The 27,446-nt window shown below is 41.9% G+C and overlaps 1 protein-coding gene and 1 long non-coding RNA gene across 22 annotated transcripts in view; one reads left to right on the plus strand and one right to left on the minus strand.

Annotated features, from left to right (window-relative positions):
• ROBO1 (roundabout guidance receptor 1) overlaps positions 1-27,446 on the minus strand; it is a 1,025,913-nt gene that overhangs the window by 55,760 nt on the left and 942,707 nt on the right. For 18 of the 20 annotated variants that reach the window (XM_039532354.1, XM_039532376.1, XM_039532316.1 and 15 more), the window contains 9 exons: positions 27,205-27,286; positions 26,883-27,051; positions 26,621-26,787; positions 20,473-20,583; positions 20,068-20,189; positions 16,871-17,102; positions 15,358-15,479; positions 11,338-11,509; positions 2,405-2,602 (listed from right to left, as the gene is read on the minus strand). In XM_039532354.1, coding sequence (XP_039388288.1) covers positions 2,405-2,602; positions 11,338-11,509; positions 15,358-15,479; positions 16,871-17,102; positions 20,068-20,189; positions 20,473-20,583; positions 26,621-26,787; positions 26,883-27,051; positions 27,205-27,286 — 1,375 coding nt within the window. The remainder of the gene's footprint in view (positions 1-2,404; positions 2,603-11,337; positions 11,510-15,357; positions 15,480-16,870; positions 17,103-20,067; positions 20,190-20,472; positions 20,584-26,620; positions 26,788-26,882; positions 27,052-27,204; positions 27,287-27,446) is intronic. The other 2 variants (XM_039532414.1, XM_039532405.1) reach the window with 1 other exon arrangement.
• LOC120402113 lies at positions 6,422-13,650 on the plus strand. 2 transcript variants are annotated; one of them, XR_005596989.1, is made up of 4 exons: positions 6,422-6,561; positions 11,374-11,515; positions 12,485-12,579; positions 13,509-13,650. It is a non-coding gene; the product is annotated as an uncharacterized LOC120402113 (long non-coding RNA). The 2 variants fall into 2 exon arrangements; XR_005596990.1 differs by having other exon boundaries at positions 11,374-11,450.

Consider the following 27,446-nt stretch of genomic DNA (forward strand, 5'->3'; position numbering starts at 1 on the left):
GCCTCTTGGCCTATTTATTCTTGGGGGTTGAATTGGTTTGCCCATCTGTCCTTCTTGTTGGCGACCGAGATGACCAGCGAGCCCAAAGGAGGGTGAGTATACAAATATTCATACCCTTTGGCTGGGACAAAATACTTTTTCTCGGCCCTCCTGGAGGTGGGAGGGATGGAAAAAGTTTGCCAAAGGGCTTTTGCTATTTTTAGGACCCCATTGTGTACTATAGCACAACACAGGTGGGAGTAGAGGCCAAGAGCACAATGAACAGAGTATCTGCCTTTTTGGCCATCTCCTCCACTTCCAAGCCCAATTTTGTAGTCAACCTATGAAGCAGGGCCTGATGTTCTTTGAAATCATCTGGTGTGCTGGTGCGGAAGGGGCACGCCACTAACTCAGCTCAGGACTATGACTGGTTCACCGAGGGAGCCCCTGAGGGGTCATCTCTCATGGGAAAAGAGGGTTTCAGGGTAAGCACCTGCTCCTCTATTCTGGCCTCCGAGTGTGCCACCCGCACTGAGCTCGGTGCCGCCAGTGCTGTTGGTTGCTGCTCTGAGGTGGCCAAGGAATGGACTGACTGAGGCATCGGCATCACAGGCATGCCCCATGAGCTCCAGTAGGGCCATTGTGCCGGCCACTGGCCTTACTGCCATGATGGCATCGCAGAGGTCAACGCAGCCTCAGTGCTGTTGCGGTGAAGGGCTGAATTCCCTTTCTGAACCAGAGGAAACACCTTCCGGTGGCCACAGAGGGGCTGTTGAAGCTTGCGTTTCACGGCTAACCATTGCTGCATGAGATCAGTGCCTCAAGTAAGAGGATCGGTGCTGGGGCAGAGTGATCAGTACCATGATCAAGACCGCTCCCACCACAGGGACCTACACTGAGGAGGCAGCTGGTGGGAGGATGATCGGTGCCAGTGATATGGTGACTGGTGACAGTGACTGGTGCCTTCCTGTAGGTGACCCACATCAAGAGAGTGGAGACGGGAACCTGGTGCTCACGATGTAGGATGTCCCACAGAAGACAGAGACCTGGGGAGTGGAGACGGAAAGCACTGTCTCATCTATGGAGACCAGCATCGTTCGCCTGCCCTCTGGGGGGGTCTTTATGGCTGGCTTGCCCTCAACGAGAGCCTTTGTGACACACTTGGTGCCGGTGGCACTGGTAGAGGCCTCTGCTCTCTATGCACCAGGAGAGCCCGGGAAGGCATTAGCACTGCCACCAGTCTGGGTCCCCTACCACTTCCTGGAGTCGGTGGCGGATCCCTCAGGGGACTAGGAGGCCCCATCGAGGGGGTGTCCCCATGTGGCTCTGGTGCTGGCTGTCAGCCCAAACTGGGTTCTTAGTCCTTCTTGTTCGGTGCTGAGGAGTCACTCTTCTTCGGCACTAGTGACCGGGGGAGGTGCTGGGTGGAGCCTGGTGGTGAAGGTGTGCTGTGCACTGAGGCCAAGGTGCTCGGGGCAGAGTCTGGCCGGGAAGGTGTGGATGCCGGGTGGACAGCAGCCTCCATGAGGAGGGCTCTCAAACGGGTGTCTCACTCTTTCTGTGTTCTCGGCTGAAAGTTCTTACAGACGCAACACTTCTCCTTCACAGCTACTATGGGAGTCACTAACAAGCATAGGCCTGTTACAGTCAGAGCAGGGCTTAAAACTCAGAGACAGTGGCATGCCCCGCCTGGGGCGAAGTGGGGAATCTATCTCTAACTACATTACTTAACAACTACATATTAACTAACTACTGTAAACAAACTATTTACAAAGCCTTAAGGCTAAAGGGTAAAGTAGAAAAACTGTTAGCCCTTGTGAGAGAAGGGAAAGGTTCTCCAACTAATCACCACTGGTGGTAAGAAGGAACTGAGAGGGCACAGGGCCGGCAGCACCTAATATACCGACACATGGGCATGGCACTCAAGAAGGTGCTACAGACTCAAGAAGGTGCTACGGATATCTCTAAGGCTATCTCTGATGGTCGTGCATGTGGGCACGTGCACACCTAGAATGGAACTGATATGAGCAAGCACTCAAAGAAGAATACTGAACTATCACCCAGTTGAATCTTTTTTCAGGTCAGCCATGCGGCACAGTGGCAGGGCAGCAAGAGGAAACTTGCCCTGCTGCTACCCTATTCTGTAAACATATGGACAGCTGTCAGCACTAAATTCACCTATATATATTTAAAATGAAAAGCAAGCCTGGGTATTTTGATTAAGGGTCTTAATAAAAAGTCACAAGTACTAAATTATCAAAATTTTCATGTGTTCTCTATTGGGGTATCTGATGCAAAGTCCACCTGGTTATTCAATGGACAGACCCCAAGTATTCAATGGGCCTGAGATGAGCAAGATCTTTCCAATTAAAAAGCTGTAAAGGACAGTAAAGCAATTAACAAATCAAGAGTTGTAATATGGCACCTTTTCTGATACCAGCGTAAGTACTAGTGAGTCCATTTCGCTTCTTTCGGTGGCGGTATAACCAGATGCTGAAGACCATAAGAATAATCCAACAGGCTGCACCAATGCCAGCAATGAAAGCTGGCTGCTTTACAACATCTGAAATCTGCTGGGCTAAGCTGACTTGGTCTTCTGGTGACACAGGGTTTCCATGGGAATCTAGAAAAGGAACCAAAAATCTGATTAATTTGGATGTGCAGTTGTAAAAACCAAATGTACTACTATTATTACTGAGTAATAATAATTGTAGACAGTGATTTAAAAATACTATGGCCCAGATTTTCAAACCTGGGCACCTTTTAAATCCATATTTAGACACCTAAATAAAATTGGCCTGATTTTCAGAGGTACTAAACTACTATTATTATTACTTATTATTTGTACTATTGTAGCACCTAGCAGACTTAGGCATGGACCGGGAACCCATTGTGTTAGGTGCTTTATAAACACAGAAGAAAAAGATGCTCCCTGCCCCAACTCCCGTTGACTTCAGCAGGATAGTGCGTTCTTAACGCTTCTGAAAACTAGGCCCCTTTTATTTAGGTGATTAAATATGGATTAAGAAGGCTGACTAAATCCATGGTTTAAAATTTTTGGCCTATAATTTTTCATCATTTCTGCAATATACCGTAAATCAAATTATTTCAGATTAAATTTAAAAATAAAAGCCAACAAAACATTCACAAAAAAACTATGAAGGAATGCGTTGGAGCAGTCTGTTCCCAGAATTCTACTAAAGCTTAGAAACAAGCTACAGGAACACACACATACTTCCCCAGAAGTGAAAATCATAGAAGCATTACAAATTCAAAACACATTTATAGAAGGTGGATACTGAAGAGATGTTCTTTAAATTCAGCAGTTTCTGACAGGCGACTTGTATCTCATGTTACACAGTCTGTTTTTTTCCCTCAGAGTCTTATTTTGACCTCAGTTCAAGAAGACTGAAAATTCAAGACTAGCTAATGGAGTGAGTGAATAAAGTAACTTGATTCTACCAACTTAGCATGGCTAGACAAGCTAGTCTTTTAAATTATAGCTATGAGAAGGCAAAAAGAACTGTAGGAAAGGGAGATTAACTATCCCAAGAAAAGGTATAATAAATAAAATAAAATAATCAAATAGGCCTTCCCAGTAGCAGAAAAAGCAGAACCCCTCTTCCCCCGCCATCAACTACTCCAATTTTAGGACTAAGAATGGAAACAAAGGACAGCTGAAAATGTTTTCATTAATTGTTAAATCTATAAGAGTTTTATTTTTCAATATACAGGGTATTTATTATTTTAACCTAAAACTTCATTTTTCTTTCCATATAGTATGTCTGTAAATACTTTCTAGTAACACTATTTCAGACTATTCTACCCACCAATATCCTATAATTGCATTGAGGTTGCTCAAAGAGAAGACATTTTGCTAGATTTTTATCCTCTGGGTACATTGATTTTTAACAATAAGAGGTGCTCTTTGCAAATTTGTGAGGTGAGAGATCTGTATTATTGCTCCCCAAATTGAGGGCAAGATTCTGAAACCCTCATTCACAATGAATAATACCTTACATCACTCAAACTCTAATACCTAACTCTTGATCAGTCCTGTTGATTTCAGAGTAAATAGTCAAAGAGTTAAGTACTACCCAATGTGAGTAAGATAGTAGAATCTGGTCCTGAGACTGGTCCTTTTAGGAGAGAAATGTTGTTTGCTCAGGTGGCCTGTTAATTCAAATTCTGTTAATGCATGCTAGCTAAGAAATGGAAACCAGTTCACTTAAAACACAATAGCATTAATGCTCTAAGCACTAACCAGTGAACATGTTAATACTCTTAATCATGACACCACACGTTTCTGCCCCCTCCCAAATAAGTGTGTTTTTATATATATATATTCTATATATATACACACACACACACAGTTATTTGGGAGGGGGGCAGTGTTTATATATATATTTATATATATATAAACACTGTTATATATATATATATATATATATATATATATATATATATATATATGTTATATATATATGTTATATATAACAGTGTTTATATATATTTTATATATATATATAAAAAATAAACACTGGCACTATAGACTACAGGGAAAACAAGCCATATTGTAAAAAAAAAAAAAAATTGCTCTGGGAAAGGGACACCTTTATAGATGGGAAATGGTTAAATTATTAATAGTTTTTTCCTTGGCTTTTTCTTCCACAGAATTTCAGATTTCATTCTACATGGCATCCAGGCTGAATACCTATTTTCACAAGCAATCACTGCTTTTGACTGTTTGTTGACTGGAAGTTGTAACAAGCCCTTTTATCTTCTGTGATCCTAAGAGCACTCATAGTCTGAAAGTTCACCAGGCAGACCTATTCTTTTCTTTCTAATACACCCTTTGTGTCTGCTAGGTTTATAGATTTCATGGCTATTTGTGCAAGGTTAAATTGGGTTGCTTCAGATTTTATGGAGACAGCCAAGTGAGGTTCCATGCAAGTGGCCAGATGGGCTTCACTGTATAAAGTGTACTATGACTAATGAATTAAAATTGCCACTCTATATCTCATCTTTTGTCTCACAGCAGCTGAGGCTGTATTAAGATATTGGAAACTGCAATATCATTCTAATTTCAAAACAACTCAATGTGCTTTTTTAAAAATGCGTTTATTATTTGAAATTGTTTTCCTTGACAGAAAAGTGAATTTTCATTGGAGACACTGTTCACCTATGTTCGGCGGATGTGAACATTTCTTTATTGTTTAAATATTTCTCTTTCGTACTTCTGATGAAGTATTTACAATAAGGAAAAAGTTACCTTATTCCCCCTTTGCCCCCCGAAAAAGAGTATTACAACATAGAATCAATAAAATGTATGAAGCCCTAAGCTGTGCATAAGGAGTCAGCAATGTAAATGATTCTATAACTCAAACAACCATAGTGGTAGCATTTATATATATATATATGTACAAATGTCAAGTGCATTATTCACACAGTGCATGTCTCGTGTACAAAATACTCCATGAACCTTTATTTTTCTAATCACTCACATTATGATATGCGATTTGAGAACTAATTAGCATGCCTTTAGTAATATTATTCTGTTAGCCACTGGAAATACCTGTATATCATTATAAGAAATTGTTGTATTTAAAGCACCAAGGCTGAAATATATTATGCATGTGTGGACTGCTATACCTGCACAAAGCTTCATTTTTCATATAGCTTAGCTTCTGTTATTAAATTAAAGGTTAGCTTAGCTTAGTGGTTACCTTAGCTTCTATTATTAAATTCTATTATTAAATATGCCTATGTATGTATACATAGGCATATATGTGTGTGTACACGGATATATATGATGTATGTCAGTCAGTGTAATGACTGAAGCTAAACAGTAAGAGAGAAAGAAAGTGTCTGTGTGTATGTGTAATATATATATTACACACAGACACTTTCTTTCTCTCTTACTGTTTAGCTTCAGTCATTACACTGACTGACATACATCATATATATCCGTGTACACACACATATATGCCTATGTATACATACATAGGCATATTTAATAATAGAATTTAATAATAGAAGCTAAGGTAACCACTAAGCTAAGCTAACCTTTAATTTAATAACAGAAGCTAAGCTAACCACTAATTTTAAGGGAAGCTGGTAGTGACCCATGTGTATATGTTGCTAACACTTTCCATGATTAAAGATTCTTGCAGCCTTTTTTTGTTCTATCACTTTGTTGTTTGTGTCAGGCCTTTGAAATTAGGGGAAAAGGGAGAAAGCCTTTGAGCTAGAAAAATGCCTTTTCTTTGTGCCATGATTTTCAGCAGTTTATGACTTGACTAAACCTGAATGGTTTAATCAAGTCATAAACTGCTGAAAATCACCATATCATTGCTGTTGTTTCTGGTTCCTCCAGGTAAATGTTGGCAGCATGACAAAATAATAACGAATTGTGAACATTCTAAGGCCAGGCTCACAATGCTGACAAAGCTGCAGAAGCACACACTGCACTGAGAATACCTAGGAGCTGCTGGAGAAGGCTGACTACATCACTCCCTGGAACTGGCATATTTCCTGGTCCCAAGATAACAGACTTTCCATGCTGACAGTTAATGTAGTTAGGTCTGTTGTTTAAGTACTAGCAGTCTGTGGTGTTGTGTGGAAGGTTCAGGGTTTAAACGCTGATGATATACGATGCGAGGTTGTTACAATTGTACATAACAATTGCTTTCTATCTTTAGCCTTTTCAAAATAGACTAGTAAATTACACACAAAAATACTATGTTAAAATAAAATTATTTAGGTTGCAAATTCAAGAGTTACAAAATACCAGAATCACAGTGACCCGTGCAAATGCCTCCATGTGTATGCATCAAGATACAGTCTTTAACGGTACAATGAGGTACTATTCCACAGGACTCCTGCCTCATTCAGTGCATCAGATAGCTGGTCAAAGGGAAGTGAGAATTAAGGTTGTACGAGCAACCATAAATCTGGCATTTCCTAATTTCTGAGGGCTTGAATTTGCAATAACTCTGCCCCCCCACCCCCACTGTGGGTATCTATAATGCGGAAAGACAATTCTTTGGTCAGAAATCAACTTATGAATAGCCTCTTTTGCCTTCTTTCTAGTTATATAAAATGTCATAAATGGAGAAGTGCCACTTTTAGGCTACAGCTGTATAGTGTACTGCATGTAAGTGGCGTGCATCGCCCATGTGGAGCCTCCCTGACATCAACAGGGCTTTGGGTGGGCAAACCAGGCCACCTTTGAAAGTCTACTGCAGGCCTGAAAAAGACACTATATTATGTTGGGCAGATTACTTGCAGTGGCTGACAGAATAATATCCCTAAAGGCATCCTAATTAGTTCACAAATCACATCTCTTAATGTGAGTGATTAGAGTAATAAAGGTGCAATAAGAGTTTCTTGTATTTTGTACCCTTGAGACATCCACTGGTTGAAAAAAGCACTTAACATTTATAATTATTTTACAGAAACCTCTTAAGAAATAAGTGCATAAAATGTATTCACACAGGTTAATATGTTTATTATGAGTAATATTAACTGCATCTGAGATTCCTCATGTGAATAATATGCTGGACAGACTGTGCTGCAGGATGTACCAGGTAATTTGCTATTGAAGCATCAGCAAACCAATGGAGTGTCAACATTTCAAAGCTGCCATCCATGGCACTCTATCACTGCACAGAAGCTACGGTGGAGATCAGTACCAAAGGGATTAATAGTTCTTTCGGGTAATGTTCTGTAGTGCAACTTACTTTTACCCCCATGCCCAGCCGAAGGTCCACATACTCATTTTTGGCACGAGAGCATTCAGAGTTCTGGTATGAAACTGCAGAAAAACCTGAGAGTCTCTAGATTAAGTTTAGAAGTGTGAGGAACAAGGGTGATTTTGTGGTGGGAGTCTGCTATAGAACACCAGACCAGGGGGATGAGGTGGACGAGGCTTTCTTCCAGCAACTAGCAGAAGTTACTAGATCGCAGGCCCTGGTTCTCATGGGAGACTTTAATCTCCCCGATATCTGCTGGGAGAGCAATACAGTGGTTCACAGACAATCCAGGATATGAGTCGACAGTGTGCCCTTGTTGCCAAGAAGGCTAATGGCATTTTGGGCTGTATAAGTAGGGGCATTGCCAGCAGATCGAGGGACGTGATCATTCCCCTCTATTTGACACTGGTGAGGCCTCACCTGGAGTACTGTGTCTAGTTTTGGGCCCCACACTACAAGAAGGATGTGGAAAAACTGGAAAGAGTCCAGCGGAGGGCAACAAAAATGATTAGGGAGCACATGACTTATGAGGAGAGGCTGAGGGAACTGGGATTGTTTAGTCTGCAGAAGAGAAGAATGGGGAGATTCGAAAGCTGCTTTCAACTACCTGAAAGGAGGTTCCAAAGAGGATGGATCTAGACTGTTCTCAGTGGTACCTGATGACAGAACAAGGAGTAAGGGTCTCAAGTTGCAGTGGGGGAGGTTTAGGTTGGATATTAGGAAAAACTTTTTCACTAGGAGGGTGGCGAAGCACTGGAATGGCTTACCTAGGGAGGTGGTGGAATCTCCTTCCTTGGAGGTGTTTAAGGTCAGGCTTGACAAAGCCCTGGCTGGGATGATTTAGTTGGGTTTGGTACTGCTTTGAGCAGGGGGTTGGACTAGATGACCTCCTGATGTCCCTTCCAACCCTGATATTCTATGATTCTATCTGAGTAGCCCTATCTGTGCAGGGGAGAGGTGTGTTGTGTGGGGACGTACTCAAACTAAGTCCTAAGGGGGAAGTTTTAGGGTTAGTCACAACCTAGCCCTCAATTTTTAATCAAGAATTGTTCAGAGTAAGATCTAAATCTGATTAAATTGTGAGAGACATTCCAAAATTTAAATGAAAATACAAATCATACAGTATATATAATATGCACACAGGGAATTTGTAATCAGTTTAATAAAGGTACCAGCATACTAATTCAGAAATCAACATCAAAGCAAAATATTTAAGCTTCCTGACTCCTTCGGGTAACTTATAGCCCTAGGGGCCTGTTTGAGTTATGGCAGCCCCTCCAGGATGCCCTATGGGCCACTGTACTGCTCAGAATCTCCACAGCGTGGTCCCCACACATGCTTTCTGCTCCCAGGGCTTGCAAAGGAGTCCTCAGATGATAGCCATACAGCTATCTTACATTGCATCTGTGCCAAAGGAATCCTTCCAACAGCTAGTTACAAGGCTGTTAAGGCCCTTTACATTGTTCTGGTCCATTGACCTGGTGTAAAGTGGCAGTAGTGGGGCTGAGGATCTCACCACAGATTATATCTGACCCTGTATCGGGACAAAAAGGGGAGAGGGAGCTGAAGAAGGCACATCTCCTCAGGTACTAGAAAAATCCTTTCTTTTAGAGAGCACAAAGTTTGCTTGAGGCCTGTACTTATAAGAGTGCTAACCTCCCCAAAAGGAGGCAAATGAGAAAGAGGCTTTGTGCCACTTTCTTCATCACCAGCCAGCACAGTTTGTCAAGAGATGGGCGCCTGGTGTGCATTGTTAAAGGTCACAGCAAGAGATTCTCTGGTCAATACTTCTTCAGTGTCCCTAAAGGCAATGTGCTTACATCAGGCACAGTGTTTCTGAGACCTCCCACAGAGGGTGTGTACTACCACACCCTATGTGGCACAGGGCTGTGCCTCCAATGTACATTTTAGCCCTAGGGGGTGAGATGGTAGGGTTTTTTAGAATTCTCATACAGTGTAATTATTTCTTTCCAAAATGCCATAATGCTCAAATCCCTGGCTTCCGCTGAGAATGTCATTAAGGATAATAACTGTAATGTTACCATCTGTCCACTAGGGATTGGACTAAGGTCACCAAATACTGAGGCCACTAAACAGCAAATGGTAACTTTTGTTTACCGTAGGTCTCAGATGAATCAGAAACAATGATCTGGAGGAAAGAGGCTTTGGCCAACATTTTCAAAAATACTTAAGTGATTTAGGAGCTTAAGTCCCATTTTCAAACATGATTTAGGCACTTAGGAGCCTAAGTTCCATTTATTTTGTGCAGCACTAATCAATAGCCTTAGGAGAGGATTGTCAAAGACTCGGTACCTGACTCCTATTGACTTTCAATAGGACATAGGCATCTAACGGCCCTTCCCCTTCTAGTGAAGTGTCCATACATGCCATTGCTGGAAGCAGGCTAGTGGCCCTGCTCAGTCCTAGTAAGGCAAATTGTCGACTATGTTCCTTTTCCAAATAAGCTAACTGGAAAGGCAAAGAAGGGAAGCTAAATAAATCATGTTCTTGTAAAACTGTTTATTTAGGATTAATTTACTAGCAGATGGATTAAGGAAAAATGTCACTATCAAGCCTGCAGTTTCAGACATCAAGGCCTCTTCATTAAGCTGGTATCTATAACCCTTAAAGTTTCAAGGTTTTCAAAATAGCAGCAGTGAAACAGAAACCCTGATTCTTGAGAATGGAAAATGAGCACAGAAAACAACATGACAATGAGCACTTATAGGTAGTACATTAATGAGTCATTTTTAAAAGTTCTACTATGCAATTTCTATTACAATCAATGGGCGTCACTAGCCTAAATTATAAGCAATTCTTTGAAAGTTCCCTTAATTTCAATGTCCACACATAATTTTTTGGCATTGCAGCAATTGTTCACTCAGAATAGGGTCCTTTTTTCATCCTCAGTAACTACCTATTTTTAACTGTAAAATCACATAACTGGACAGGTCTTTTAATGATGGGGACAGAGAAGGGTAGAAGGCCAAAAGAAATATGGCGAGGTTCTATTTTGGTCTGATGGGACAGAGTACTGACCCTAATGACAGCATGTTTTGATTTCATCATGCTAACAAAGAGAAGCATCACTATATTGCAAGGCATTTTAAGTATTGTTCTGTAAACCAGCAGTATTCCCACATCACTTCCAGACATATCCATCTCCTATGGCCCCCAGTCTTAAGCCGGGTCAGAGGAATGCTTGGTGCAGATGACATCACTGTTGCATCCCTTGCCCTGATACTGGTAGGCCAGAATATGAATGTAGCAAACTTGGTGGCTCAGGCCTATCTTAAACTGATGTGTTTTTCCTATGCCAATCTTAAGTATCAACCACTTCGCAAAAATCAACAGCCAAAACCAATAATGAATTGTGGCTTTTTGTTTTAAAAAAAAATGCAGCAGCCATTATACAGCAAACCTTTGAGAGATGCTGTCTTTAGAATCCAGTTCCAATACATGTCCAAAACCACAAATATTAATCTCATTATTTTAAATGCAAATAACACTCTGCATTCTGCCTGACTTGTAAATATTTCTGGATCCATAAAAGGCAAAATAAACACAGCAGTGAATTTATAGGCAGATTTACCAGAAGGCTTACCTAACTGGATAAACTGTGGCTCACTTTTCACTCCAGGTCCTGCCCCAGTACTTGCTGCTACTTCCACACTGTATCGAATACCAGGAACTAAGGAAAGGATGACTACAGAAAAGGTGGAACCATCTACTGTCTTGTTTATGTGGTATCTGCTTTCATTGCCCAGGCACCAAACCTGTAGGTAAATAAAGTACATAGCACATGTGGGTGTTAAAAGTTAAAGCTAAAAGGATAGTTACAAGATATGATATGGTCCTTTCTGCTGCATCAAGGGAGCGGAACTAGATTATTACTGTTATTTATTATTTGTATTGCAGTACCACCTAGTAACACCAGTCACAGGATAGAGCCCCATGATGCTAGGTGCTGTACAATCACAGAGCAAAAAGATGGTTCCTGCCCCAAAGAGTTTGCAATGTAAGGTAATTTGATAGATCCCTTCTAACCCGCTAACTTATCAATCCAGGACATAAACACTAATAATGCACTAGTGAGCATTTGTTGCACTTCACAAATAATATGAGAGAGAGAGAGAGAGAGAGAGAGAGAGAGAGAGAGAGAGAGAACCCTCAATCATTCAGTATGACTAAAACAAATGAATTAAATTTGATGGTATTTCCAACTCTCTTTTTCATGAATAATCGGTCAGGCTAGGTTTTGTTCACAGACATGTTTGGGGAAATTTGTATTCACATGAATTCATACTTTTCCCTGAGGACAGGTATTCATGCAGGAAACAATAAAAGTTATAGTAAACCAAACAGGGATGGGTGCAGGGTCTGGGGCTGGTGCAGTGACATGCAATTTTAAACTAAGAGTTAGGTCACAATCGTTGGATGAGAACGTGGCACGGGTAAAAGCTAGGGGGCTGAGACTCAATCTGGAGAAGACTCAGGTGATATTGGCTGGTTAGGGGGAAACAACTGGATGAGACGGGATAGAATGTTGCCCCCTCCGATTCAAGGGGCTTGCCCACCATTTGTGAGTAGATGCACAACCGAGGAGGCCGGATGGACTCACAACTGGTATTTTAAAAGCAGGTAGTGAGTAGTGCCTACTGTTAGATCACCTATTTCTCAATCTGTATTGCCAAGAGGTTGCAATAATTACTTTTGTAATCTGAACTTGCAACTGTCTTTGTCACCTCCAGATCAAGCTATTGCAATGAGCTCTACATGCAGCTACACTTTCAATCTACCTCAAAATCAAAAATGGTGCAGAATTCAACAGCTTGTTTGTTATGAGGTAGGTCCTCCTAGGAACACGTGACACCAGTACTTTTGGATCCACACTGGCTACCTATTAAATACAGGGTACAATTTAAGGTTATAGGTCTTGACCTATAAATGGTCTAAAACCTTGTTATCTGAAAGAATGCTTCACTCTCCCTGTGCCATTCTTATGCATTTGAGATCAGCCTGAGCTGGAACCCCAACCATAAGGGAGATCGTATCAACTAGCACAGCACTTTCTGTGAGGGGGCCACCTCTTAGCTTTGAACTCACAACTATTCCTAGTACGCTGGCCCTGTGGGCATGCTGCAAGACACATTTCTTCGCCCTAGATGGAAGGGGTTCAGAAGACTCTTGTGGGGAATTATAAAGAACTGGAAGATATTTTCAGTTGCTGGATTATTATATATGATTATTGTGGGAAGGGGTCAATGGAGTAATCCATTTTAATAAACACAACTGTGAAATGGGTCAAGGAATGTTCAGAGCATAGGATAAACACTCATTTTTACAAACGAATACTAAATAAATGATATAATTTTTATTAGTGCCATTAAATTCTAGCCAATGATCCATAAAACCTGCAGAAAAGTTATAGAATGATCTTATAAAAATGATAACAGTGCATGTTTTAAAAAGCTATTAATAAGTCAATATAGGGATTTGGAAAGGGAACAGTTATGCAGCCTTCACAAGAGCAGTTGCAACCCTTTGTGCCACAACACACACACACACAGAATATATATCTATATAGCTTAACACCTCCCCCCAACCCACAAACAATCTATATTTAACTAGCAAGAAGGAAGTGACACGAATGAATGAAAACTATGCTAGGCAATGGATAGTTATGGTATAAATTTGTTTTCTGCTTAATTTCTCACAATCTTTACATAGAAGTGATACAGTATATTATAATGATCCATTATATAATCTACACAGGGAAGTTTGAACAGATAAAAGATGTTTGTTAAGGAAACAAAAGGGAAGCTACTCCTGAACAGATGCATCATGGAAGAAGAAAATGAAAAGTGTTGTAAGCAGCCTTGTAACTTTATGCCAGAGATGTGACAGAATGAACACTAGCCTCATTTGAATGGTGTTGTATTTTGTTAAGTGCTATTCATACTTCTGTAGCTGTGGCTGTGTCATCCTTTCCATTATAACCTATTAATACATTCAGATTTGCTCCATTCTAAAATGTAATGTGCAAGGTGTCAGCCAGCCCGGGTTTGAATTGTTTTGAAAAAATAAAGAGAATCCACTTGTTGAGAAAATAACGACAGAATAATCATTAACTCCTTTTTGTATTCAAAAAGGGGGGTGGGGAATTTGAATTTCAGGTTTTTTCCCCAGGTTATTTGTTCCTAACATTGAATAGTTCCTTTTGTTTTTTAAACAGAAAATATAATTATGCATGATGCCTGTTTTCTATCCATAGGGAAAATTATCCACCAACCCACATTAAAAAATAGTGGCAGCCCCACAGCTGCATAGGCACTAAGAGATGCCTACTCATAGCTCACTGCAAGCTATTGTCCCCAGATGCTAGCAGGCACTGTATAGCATATTCCACGCTCAAATGTGAATTTCCTCTCTTTTATTGTTTTGTCCTCACAACCCTAACATTCTTTTAATGCAGTTTCTGGTGGGTGAATCATTCCATCTCTTTAGTTCAAGGTCTAACTGCCTTTAAATAAAACTTCCTTTGTGAATATTTTTTCAATTACATCTGAAACTAAGCCACAAAATGATTTTGTACCAGTCAATCAGGTTCTGAAAGGCATTTTATTATTTTAAATTGACCATGAAGCTAAGTGATCTCCACTCTTTTCTTTTCTACAGGGAAAAAAAAGAAATGAGTGGAATGAGTTTTGATGCTTAGGAATAAATGCCTCCACTATGGTATTTTATCTTTTTTTTTTTTTTTTTTTTTTTAGGCTAAGACATTCTGATTTAAAAATCTCTCTCAACAATGCCAATTTGCTACAGACTAGAGCAAACCATCCTGCCACTAGTGGCTATAAAACAACTTTGAAATCCATGACTAGACACTTACAACATCTCAGCCTTGCTTAGGCAATTTTAGCTTCATTTCTTTTATATGTAATTTATTCACAATTTAAATTACTCTAAGATAAAAACAGTATGTTGCTACAGAGGCCTTAAATAATAAAAACTGAATACTGAACTTTAATATGTTAAAAATATATATAGTATAATAAAAGCTAGAATGCAAAGATAGATTTGTGAAAAAACAAAGAAAAATTGCTATAAATATATTTAATCATACACTAACACTCTTTAGATGGAAAGCTTTTCCATGTTTCTAACCATCTCAGATGAATAGAATAGTACAATTTACTCAGGATGTTACATAATAAATTATGTTTAAGCCTTTCAAATTATTAGACCAATTTATCTCCTCAAATACCCTGTTTTGATCACAAAATGGTTCTTAAACTGGTACATTTCTCTTTGTGTATGCAATTCTCATATTATAGCATAGACAAGAAGTTGCTTATTTTAGTTATGAATTTTGACCTTTCCTTTCATTTCCTGCACTACCATCTTCCCATTCAAATTAATAGGCAGTTTTAATTCCTTTTGTAGATGTAAAGATGCCACAGACTAGATAGAATTCCAAAATATATACAAAATATAAACAGAGAAATATTTTTTAATTCCACCGGCTTTGATTTTACCAGTAGATGGAGCCAAGTATCCACGAACAACTTATCCATCAATAGCATTCCAATACTTTGCAGTGAATAAGAACTCTGCATGTTACCTTATATTCTTGGACCATTCCATTCTGGGTATCCTCAGGGGGTGGCTGCCAGGTAACCACAATTGCAGTCCCATTTCCGTCATTCTTAGTCACTGAAACACTTTGAGGTGGAGCACTAGGAGCTGTTTGCGGGAAGAACCAGATCATTAATTTGTTGTAATTCCAATGCAATGTTGCCAAATGCTTTTTAACAAGCTGTAGCTAGTGCTTGATATATAAATGGCCCATTCTGCACGACACAAATGTAATCATAATTTCTTGTTTCGCCATTAAGGATGTACCTATCTGTCAAGGTAAATGGACATGAGAGAGAAAATATGGTCTAGTGATGTGAACAGGTATTGGGACCCTGGGTTCCATTGCTGGCTCTGCCACAGACTCACTTTGTCACCTTGACCCAATACTGAGATCAAAACGTTAAAAAGATTCTACTAATTTTTTATGCCTAACCTGAGACATTTAGGTCCTTCCTTTCAGAACTTCTGAGCACTCAAATTAACCTCACATAGAGCTTTGGGTGCTCATCACTTTAGAAAAATCAAGCTGTTGGTGTGCCAAGTTGGACACTCAAAATATAGGCACCAAAAAGTGGATGTTTTCAAAAATGTTTGCTTTTCTTTTCTCTGAGCTTCAGTTTTTCCTTTTTTATAAAATAAAATAAAATATGTACTTCTTAAACTCCAGTTATTTGTTAGGTAGTTTCAGTGCAAAGATTCCTATTTTTTGGGTCCATTAGAGTCATCCTAAGATATTCTGGGCTAAGGTGCTGCTCTTTTGAGGCTGCTCTAGAGGCCTACACGGAAGGCACTGACGGTCATCTGTTCAACTAGTGCAGCCAAAATGTATGGTGCAGGTCTAGGCCCCACCAATGCACTGAAATGTCTATTCTGAGGCATTACCCATCTCCATTTTGATTATGTTTGGCCTGAAAGTAAAAATGCTATGGTGAGGGAAATGGCTTTGGCTCCTCTTTATAGCACATACACAGAAGAGGATGCATAATTTAGCCCTCCTTATTTGTTGCTCTCACTCATCATCTTTTCATTTTGTACCAGTGACGGATCCAGATATACAGGCACTCTAAAAAAATGTAGTTTCCGTTCCTTCAGCTACAATACTTTGATGATTTCTGCAGTATCTGCTATTTACTTTAGATAGTGGTAAGTATGTGTTTGAATTTGATACAAGTCACTTGTGACCAGACCATGAACTCAGCAGGGAGGAGAACACGCTGCACTGGAGATAAAAAAAAAGCACATATCCCTTCTAAGTGCTGGAGGGGATTTCTGCACATGCCTCTCTCACACGCAAAGTTTTAAATATTGACTTCTGTACCACCAAGCAAGTCACATACTGATCAGTCCAACTTGATGACAGTCTCCTCAGCTGCGCATTGCTGTGTTCTCATATAGTATGCACTTCAAACAAAATCAAATAATGCAAGTATCAGAGAGAAACCGACCAGAATACTCCTTCAAAAAGAAAAGGTGAAGACAGACTTGCTGCTACTTGCCTTCTTCTAGGGTTTTTGCAAATTTCACTTCGCTATCTGCTCCTTGAAACTCGTTAAAAAAAGGGCGGGCCTTGATTTCATAGTTTACACCTTTCTTCAGCTCTGGAATGACGACACTATTTTTGGTTGGTGTTCTCACTTCAAAAATTAACCATTCAGATTCGCCGTGGGATGCAGTGGCAGGCCTATAGAGAATTTTATATCCCTGAATGTACTGGGATTGCTGGTCCACCTAGCAGAGCAGTAGAAACACACATTAGTGAATGCCTAATGGACTGTTTAATAAATACAAACCGTAACATTGTCTGTGGTATTATGCAAAATACTAAGAACTATCCATTTATTTTATCCAAAGTAAACAATGCTACTGAACCAGATAAAAATTCCTGGGAATTACAGCAAATTATGGGCCTTATTCACCACTGCATTAATAAAGTTTTAAGCTAGTAGAACTGCACTGACATCAACGAAGGGATAACAAAATGGTGAATCATGTTCTATACAGGGCCGGTGCAACCCATTAGGCAACTGTGCTAGCATTTGGGGGGTGGCATTTTGGGTCCTTCAGCGGTGACCGGCTGCCCCGGTCCTCGTCGGCATTTAAGTGGAGGGACCTGGGGCAGAGGGGCACGGGGAGGGCCGCCTGCAACAAGTAAGGGGGGGCGCGGCGCACAGGGGAACCGCTCCACACCCCAGCTCACCTCTGCTCCGCCTCCTCCCCTGAGCATGCCGCCCTGCTCAGCTTCTCTCCCTCCCAGGCTTGCGACGCCAAACAGCTGATTGGCGCTGCAAGCCTGGGAGGTGGGAGAAGTGGAGTGGTGACGGCGTGCTCAGGGAGGAGGCGGAACAGAGGTGAGCTGGCGCACGGCTCTCTAGGCGGGGGGAGCTGCCGGGGGGGGGGTGCCTCAGGGCGGAGGGGAGAAGCTGCTGTGGGGGGAGGGGGGGAGCTGTCACGGGGGGATTCCTTAGGCCGGAGGGCTGCCACAGGGCTTGGGGGTGAGGAGGCACAAGGTGGAAGTTTCGCCTAGGGCGCAAAACATCTTTGCACCCGCCCTGGTTCTATATGTTTTTAAATGAATAATCCTGATGCCATGGGGCTCCAAGCAGGGCAGGGGTTTGCCTAGGTGGATATGTTTTCAGGATTGGGGTGTATATTTTAATAGTTCAGATGATGAATATAGAAATTAAACAAAGAAACAGGTCAACCTTCCTGAGGGCTGGAAACCTCTCAGATTGCATAAAATGACCCTTGCTTCCTGCCTGCTTCTTTCTGGACAAAGTGGATTTTAAAGGGCAGCCAACTGGCACTATCTACATTCTGATGATTATGCTTGACTCAGTCAAAGGCCAGATAAATCCAAGCACTTCCTCCATTCTCAGTGACTCAGCAGGGGGCTACTGTGCTGTAGGACTGGTGCTGTTTTAAGCAGTCAGTAACAGGGCCAATAAAAATTAGCTTTTTAATGGAAGAAAGCTACTAATAAAGATGGATCAAAACTAGACTCAGCTGGATTGTCATTTGCAGTAAGGCCACTTTATGTCACTTGGCAGGGTACAGAGGCCTTAGTGTACATCAGAATCCAGGTCAATATATTTGGGGATACTTGAGACAGGAGGTTACCTAATAGAATTGGAGTCTTGTGCAGCTTTCAGTATGTTTTAGTCACTGATTTTGATAAATGATTTCTGATGTATAGGCAAATTCAAAAATAAAAATGTCTACTTAAAAACATTCAGATTTGTCCCATTTAAACTACTTCATCTGGCGACATAATAGAACTGTTTGTTTGCAATATAATACCCAAGCATCATATTTCATTTTAAACAACCGAGTGATGAATATCTGCTAGCTAAAATTGAGGTAATGCTTAATCTTTGAAATTGCAGTCAGAGACCACCCAAGAGAGCAACAAAAATTGGCTGCCTGGAAAAGGTTGTTCTGTAACTAAAGGTCAAACAAAATTATGCTTGGAAGCTTGGTGATGTTTTTAAGTGGTCAGTTAAAACAGGAGATTGCCTGCTGAAGGTGGTCCTTAGTGCAAGTTTCACTGTAATTACTGTGCATCACAGCAGTCAGTTCCTCTATAGCTCTTGACAAAGTAAAATGCTTTCCTTACGAAGTTACGCCATGCTAGCTGCAGCATCTTGTGATCGCTTTTTTATCATGCCTGCCAATATTTTGACTTGATCAGAAGGGAGCCCAGATGACAGTTTAAAGCTCCATTCCCTTGGGATTGTCCCAATGGTGGAGTTGACCCTCTCTTTTCCTGACCACCTAGTCGATATTGCTTAAAACAGCTGTTCGTTCATTTACATTGTCTCAGGTCTTTCCTTGGATAGACTTATCCCTTCCTCATACTATACTCTCTTTCTTTCTTTTTCCTTTCTCCTCATCCATCCCCTTCATGCCACAATTTATTTCCCTGTATTCTTTCAATTTTTCTAAGCCCCCAGTCTTCTCATTCTCTCTCTTTGTTCCTCCTCTGTATCGTTTCCTACCCCTCTCCCTTGGGGACTCCTATAGTATCTTTTTCTTTTCTTGCCCTGCTTTTCCCCCTCTTCCACTATGGCCTCCATACATCTGACCTAACTGCTACCAATATGATGGTCAGTAAAACAATCCCTGATTGTTTCCCATTGTGTTTTTCTCTCCCACAGCATCTGTGTTCACTTTTAATCTAGTAATTGCTGTGCTGTGCTGTGGGAAGAAATGTATTTCTCAATATCTGATCTGGGGTGGGTGGACATGGCAACTGCCACATCATAGGGTCTATTTTATGCAGGACTTCCCCCAACTCTGGTCGATAGACTGAGGAGCTATTGTATTATCTCAGACATGACTTAGGGCCTGATACACCTCTCACTGAATGCAGTGGAATGGCTCTCATGAACTTGAGTGGACTTTGGATCAGTCCCTTCGCCTCCTGACAAAGGAAGCTGATCACTCTTCATACGGCGTAGCGCTCTCTGTAGAGTGAGAAGATAGTCTAGCTTCTGATTAGGACAGGCAGTCAGGGGAGTGTAGATAGCGCCAATACACACAGAATGATTTTCATGTACAACAGCAAACTATTTTCATAGTTTCTTTACATAGTTTAACTCCACCATCAACACTGTGGTGTAGTATTGGGATCAAAATAAAAAGTTCCCTTTAACCCTACCCAAAACCCACCTCCCATTTTATAATATTTACTTACTGTCCAATGAACTTCAATTGAGGAAGAAGAAAGGATAGTGGGGTTGTGAAGATGCAGAACCACATCCCCGAGCTCTCTCTGGACCTGTTTGTGATCCACACCCTGGCTTGTAGGTGGAACATCTGGAACAATGTAAGAACCCATTCTTATAAATGAATTTGTCAGTCAAGTTATGTACTTGGAAGACTAAATCGACTTATTCACAGTACCCACTAGAAGAGCCCAAATGTGCAGGAAACAGAATTATGTGAAGCATTTTCACAGCAAACTGGCCAAAAACAATTGGCCTTTTCAGTGGAAGCAATGTGGGGAGAGGGGAGAAATGGGTGGGTGGGTGGGAAGCAAGGAGTAAAAAGAAAGAACAAGGTCATGGATAACTATGGTAAATTACAGCAGTAGCATCACCTCTCATCATGCAACTCTCTCTTTCCTGCAGGGATGGGGAATCTCCAAAGCACACTCCAAACACCACAGAAACCAGGAAACAATCAAGGAGGGGCAGAAGAGCAGGTGTGTCTAAAAATAAATTCAGTAACACTCTAGCAAGTGTTATTGTTGGGTTTTAATGACCTATTAACTGCAGTATAGTAATTAAATGAGGGGAAATGAACCACACAGATGCCAGGTCTTTCAAATACAGGAGACTTCAGTGAGCGCAGTTGCCCTCTGTCTCCCTTGATATTTGCAAATCCAATACTGGTCTCTTATTGTTGAAAGAATTGTTCAGACATATGAAAAGAGGAATTCCATTTGATGTGTTCTATCATTTGAGCTGGTACAATGGGGTAAGGATGTTTTCTATGTACAGCTCTCAAAAAGCATCTTGGGCTGAAAAGAAACTACTCTCCCCATATATATACACATTTATAGTGAACTCATCATCATGATATCTGAAGTGTATGTGTAGCATGGATAGCAGAGTACAGTATTTTTATATTCATTTAATAATTCCCCCTTTTTTCACCTCATTATATACAAAAACTATGTTGGCAACAGAGATAAAAATCTCAGGCTCCGAAATTCACATGAAATGAAAAGTGCTGATTTTTTTTTAAACAATCACAGATATTTGTGAACATGTTACATTCACTTCACTCCATGATGCTACTCTCTCAGTCTAATATTTCCTAGTGTTTAGGCAAGGTTTTGAAATCTACCAGCATTCTTCATTCTGAAACATTCAGTAATATTAGCAATTTCAACACCTGCCTGTTCACAACAGGGCTGGCTCCAGGCCCCAGCCCAGCAAGCAGCTGCTTGGGGCGGCCAACCGTGAGAGGCGGCACGTCCGGGTCTTCAGCGGCAGGTCCTTCACTCCCTCTCAGAGCAAAGGACCAGCTGCCGAATTGCTGCCGAAGACTGAAGCGGTGGTGGTAGAGCTGCAGATCGCAATCACGTTTTTTTTTTTCTTTTTGCTGCTTGGGGCGGCAAAAACCCTGGAGCTGGCCCTGGTTCACAAGAATGGCCAGAGAGGGAACACAGAGGAAAGGTGTATGTGCATATCCATGCCTGCAACAAAGCCATCTCCATGAGTTTGTTGCAGGTGGGTAGTCCATCTGAGGAGTGAAAGCACTAGGATGTCGATCTCCCTATAGAAAATGCTTATATAAAATATGAAGGGGACACATGAAAAAGTGCAACTTTTGAGGGGATGGTTACATTTCCAGCCCATTACCCAGTGTATCTTTAAATAAATCACTGACCATCAAATTAACAAATTATCTATCTATATATGTATGAAGTTATTGGCATGTGAACAAATTCTTTATCCAGCAACACAGTCCACATTTGAGACTGTAAGAGTTATGCCACCAGGCAATTTGTCATACAGCTTCTCCAACATATTCACAAGAGTGTGGGATTATTTCAAAACTAAATCAGCGTGTGGCCTTTGTGCAACCAGTGGGTGACAAATCTGTCTGTTTAGCCATGAAGACTGATTAAAGTAAATACACCATTGAGCAGCTACTGTATCCACATGTAAAACATTCTGCCAAATGGTCCACAAATCCACGCATCTTTTCCTCCTTCTGATACTCTCAAAGACAGTAACTTCTGCAACTTGGATTTGTGTAATCTCTGACCATCCTTTTGCCTGGAGCTTAAAGGGAGAGTCACCTTAATAAGTAGCAGCTTAAACAGAAGATGGCACAATGGATGAGTCACCATCAATATAATAAACGGTTAACAAACCTTGTCATTCATACCTCTGAACTACTCAGTACAGCTTATCTACTCTATGGCTTTCTCGTTTTGACTTTCAGCTTTCCAGAGCAAAGACTGTCAATATTCTGTATCTGAACAGATCCCAGCACATTGTTTACAAGATTTTACTAATACTAAAACAGCAATGGCCGAGTGAGTGGGGGAGAAGGGGATTGCCACATTTGAACTGTATTTAGCCCAAGATCTCTAAAACAATCAGCCTCTATGACCAGAAGTCAATTTTGACCTATTTTGGCTTGAGGGGAATTCCTGTGAGACTGAGGTGATACTGGGAGGAAGAGGGAAATGCTTTCAAGAACTAACCTCTTGTATAACATTTCCCACTACTGAAGATATATGCCCTGAGATTGTTAATTTGGCACACAAGCTTAATGCCATTTTGATCTCCTCAGTTCTACTAGAAATCCAAATAGCCATGAAAGCAAAAAACATCCACTTCCATCTTCAGTTTGTTCATCTTCTAAGAAGTACACTAGGCCACAGTGATATATGCATTTGGGAGTTTCAGGCTTGATATAACAACTCAGATTTAGGATTGAAGCCACAAATCCTGAAAAACTTCAACTGGTATAGAATACAGCAGCCTGTCTGCATAGCAACACAGGTTGCCATATCAACGAAACTCCAGTGAATTGCCCGTACATTGACTTCCCATAGAACACAGAAATCCCTTCAAGCTCTCGGTCTTGTTATTTACACCCATCCACGGGATTAGCCCTAGCTACCTGAGAGATCATCCCACCCTCTGTGACCATGATCTCCCATAATGGCTATGTTCTACTGGAACAATGAAACTGTCAACCAGTGGGGGAGCTTGTGGGTACAGAGGATGGAACTTTCGCAGGAGCTTGAGCCAAATTGTGGAATTAATTCTCACAAGAGAATGACCAAAACCCAACCTATCTTAATTAAATGTAAAACTCGTTTCTTTGATTTGCTTTCCCTCAAGAACTTCTTCACACAGGGTATGTCTACACTGCAATCAGAGGTGTGACTGCAGCACATGTAGCAGCTTCGATCTAGCTGCTCAAATAACAATAGAAGCAAACTCGTGGCAGTATTGTCAGTAGCTTGGGCTGTATAAAACTTACTGGGACCTGGGATGTGCACTCCAGCAGCTAGCTCATGCTGCTGCAGCTTAACAGCTATTATCTGAGCTAGCTATATCAAAGCTAGCTCAGGTATGTCTTTGCATGCTGCAGTCACACCTCTAAATTCAGTGTAGATATACTCACAGACAACAACGCATCGCACATACTAAACTAATTCTCCTGTAGACTGGTTAGGAAGAAATTGAGAGTTTATCATTGTTACTTCTCTTCTGAAATACTTACTCCTGGGGGGGGGAATTCTGCGTCGATGCAGGGGCGAAGAATTTATATGGCCCGCATTTTTCTGTGCCCTCCGCACAGAAAAATGCAAAAAAAATCTGCCAGGAGACATGCAACTCATCCCTAGCAGCCCAGGCAGTGTGTATGGATCAGCCTCTGAGACGGGGAAGGGGGCTGGACGTGAGTGCCTGCGTGCTCATCATGGGGGTGGGGGAGAGAGAAGAGCTGAGTATGTGTGTGCCAACAAAAGAGAGAGACTCTCCCCTCCACCCCACAGCTACTGTAGCTCACTAGGGTGTAAGGATAGGGCTTTTTATTATGTACGAGGCAAGCTAGATGCACACATTTTTACTCCTGGGGAGATTCTGCAGGACTGCATGCCTGCAGAAAGCGGTCCCCCTGCACATTTCCTGCTTTTCCCTGCAGAAAACAGCAGGGAAGCAAAGGGAAGACAGGCCGGGAGGGTTTGAGGGGCGGTGACCGTGTGTGCAGTTTTTTGGGGGGGATTGCTCCCCAAACAGAGGCAAGGCATGGGGGAGGCACACAGGGTTAGCAGGGATGGCAACTTGTATGGGCCCGTTTTGCCCGGGCTCCAGCAAATTCAGGGCCCCCTCCTCCACCCCGTCGTACACCCCAACCCCCTGCCCCAGCCCAGAGCCCACACCCCACACCCAAACCCCCTCCTACACCCAGCACCCCAAACCCCCTCCTGCACCAGCCCAGAGTTCACAGCCAGTACCCAAACTCCCTCCCAGAGCCCACACCCAAACTCTCTCCAAGAGCCTGCACCGCAAACCCTCTCCTGCACCCAATCCCCCATCCAGAGCCCACACCCAGCATCCAAACTCTGTCCCAGAGCCCTTACCCCAAGCCCCCTCCTACACCCAAGCTCCCTCCCAGAGCCTTAGGAAGGCGTGTGGGGGGTGGGTGGGGGCGGCAGCACTTTGAGCCATTCTTGGCACCACCAAAAACTATACAAATCTGTCACCCCTGGGGGTTATGTACCACAGCCTCCCCCCCACCCTCATTTCTGCAAGCGGTGAGTTCCCGGGGTAGGGCTGGGTAAGTGGGGGTGGGGAAAATGAGGGAGCGGGTAAGGGAGTGGGGGGAAGAGGCAGTGGGGAAGGGAGGGGGTGGAATAGGGCAGGGGGAGGGGAATGTGGAAGCAAGGGGAGGGGGATGGATAAGAAAAGGGGAGAGGGGAATTACGGGGGGAAGCGGGAGCCTGGTATGCAGCATCCCCCCAGCAGCAGCTGGGGCTCCCCCATTCAGTAGGCTCATTGAACCCTCACCCTGACAAGCCCTACCCCCCTACACCTGTACTCCTCTGACAAGCCCCCACACCCAGAACTCCACCCCATCAAGCTCCACTCCCCCAGCACCCAGACCCCTCCACTGAGCCCCCACATCCAGACATCCCCCTCCCCCACCATGCCACATCTCCCTACACCCAGATACACCCCCTCACTGAGCCCAACCACTATCCTCTGGATCCCCTGCAGAGTCCCACCGCTCCTGCATCCGGACCCCCCTAACGAGTCCCTGTGCATCCAGATCTCCCACTGAGCTGCCGGCACCCGGATTGCCTCACACAGAAACCTCTCACCTCACACCTGGATCCCCGACACTAAGCTCCCCCAGACTTGGATCCTGCTGGGGGGAGCCTGCCTACCCACACCTGGTGTGCCTGGCCCCCAGCCCTTGCACTGTGACAGTGTCAGGTGCAACCTCACCACCAAGTCTCTGTACTGGGGGAGCTGGGGGCTTCAGGGTGATCTCCCAGCTCAATGCAGTCAGTGGCCTGTGCTCCCCACTGCCATGCTAGAGCCACATTTATTTAATGACAAATAAAATTTGCAGAATTGGAAATTATTGTGTGCATAATTTTTAATTTTTTGGCACACAATTCCCTCAGGAGTAAATACTTGAAAGGCACTCAGATAATATGGTGATGAAGAGAGAGAATTTTGCTTTTAGCATAAATGTCATATTGTGTTAGATTTATGTATGTGCATTCTCTCAGGAGTGTTCTATAACATCTGATGGCAAATGGGTAATTTGCCTATCTGACAACTAGTGTTGTGAGTTTAGAGGTAGACTGGCCATCAAATTAATAACTCTCCCATCTGCATTGGCTCACCTTCAGAAGTTTTTCACATCTGTGTTATTTTCTCAATCTTTAGTTCTCATGACTCCAATAAAGTTATTGGATTGGAAACACATGAATGCACAGTTCTGACTGCACAGTGCCTAAGTGCTGTGGCACAACTTCATTTGTTTTCTATATTAATCTAAATTTATTACAATTTATTATAATTATATTACTGGGCTCATGACTTCTATCTGCCCGAGGAATAGTTGATTCCTTTCTCATATTTATGCAATGTTATTATAGTAGTGTGGGGACACTAATTCCATCTGCTTCACTGTAGGGGTTGTGGCTTTACTGAAGTCTCTCTTCCCCAACTGGACTTACCTTTAATAGTAAGCATTTTGCTGAGGATTACGCTTCACTTATGAAGTGGTATCCTGAATCCTACAAATTTTTCATTTCTCTGCTTCCCCAATACAACAAACAGCACATAATACTACATGCTCTCTCTCACTGAATCATAACCACAGCTTGATTTTCTGCTTAAATTGATAATATTTAAGCACAACTATGTAATTTCCACAGAATTTGGGGGGGGGGGTGTTGTGTGAAAACTTCACAAAGCCAAAGACTAATAGTGCTGCTAAGATGGGTCACTCAATTAGGTGTAACTATATTTGGATAAAAACGATTAGGGTTCTCTTATGACAATGTGATAAGCTTTTCAAGTAGCTTTTAAATAAAATGCAGCTTCTGAGCATTGTAAGTTTACCATCTAGTATATACAGTGACTTTTAGACATCATTTTAAAGTTAGGATAAATATGATCACCACATCTAACACTGTTCTGTAATATATCATTACAGACATTGTGGGGCCTAAATGCTTCAGTAAATAGGTTTACCTTGAGTTTTCACTGGGTCAGATATCTGGCTAGGATCACTAAGTCCATATGCATTAGCTGCCCTCACAAGGAAGAGGTAAATTGCATTAGGTTTCAGCCCTTTAACTGCAAAACTTTCAGTTTTCACATTTTCTGCTACAGTTTGCCAACTGCTACCAGATGCATGGCTAAGGATAAAACACACAGAACAGCAGGTTAGAGTATGCTAATTGAACCATATATAAACTGTAAGTACAACCAGATCACAAGAGAATCGTAATACCTGAAGGCCTCTATTATATAAGACGTTGGAGTTGCACCTGAATTCAAATTAGGTTGCCATGACAGTGTTACTGTATTTCTGCTGACATCTGTAACTTCAGGTTTTGAGGGTGCACTAGGAATCAAGTTTGGGTCAGTGGGTCTTGGTGGTTGCACTGGAACTCCAAACTCTAACAAAAAGGGAGAAGTAGCTAAGTGTGGACAGAAAATGGGTGGGGGTTCAATGATGTTCACATCTGCATTATCAATTTATTACAAAGTTAGATAACATTTGCATGTTAATTTTTGATTTTCATCAAGCAGAGAAAACCTGATTGATTTACCTTGGACCTCAATATAAGCACTCCAGGTAGCTTCGCCACTTGGAGTTGAGGCAATGCAGGTGTACCGACCAGTGTCACCCAGCTGAGTGGGAAGAGAGGAAAATAAATATTTTGAACAATCAGGCACTCAGTGGGCTGGAAAAGTAATTACAAAACTGTATATCACCATGAATATGGATAAATACATTAGAATTTCCCTACCAGAAACTTCTCACTGCTAAGTGAGAATCTGTACATACTTA

Source organism: Mauremys reevesii, linkage group 1 (assembly GCF_016161935.1).
Source record: "Mauremys reevesii isolate NIE-2019 linkage group 1, ASM1616193v1, whole genome shotgun sequence".
NCBI classification, from domain to species: Eukaryota; Metazoa; Chordata; order Testudines; family Geoemydidae; genus Mauremys; species Mauremys reevesii.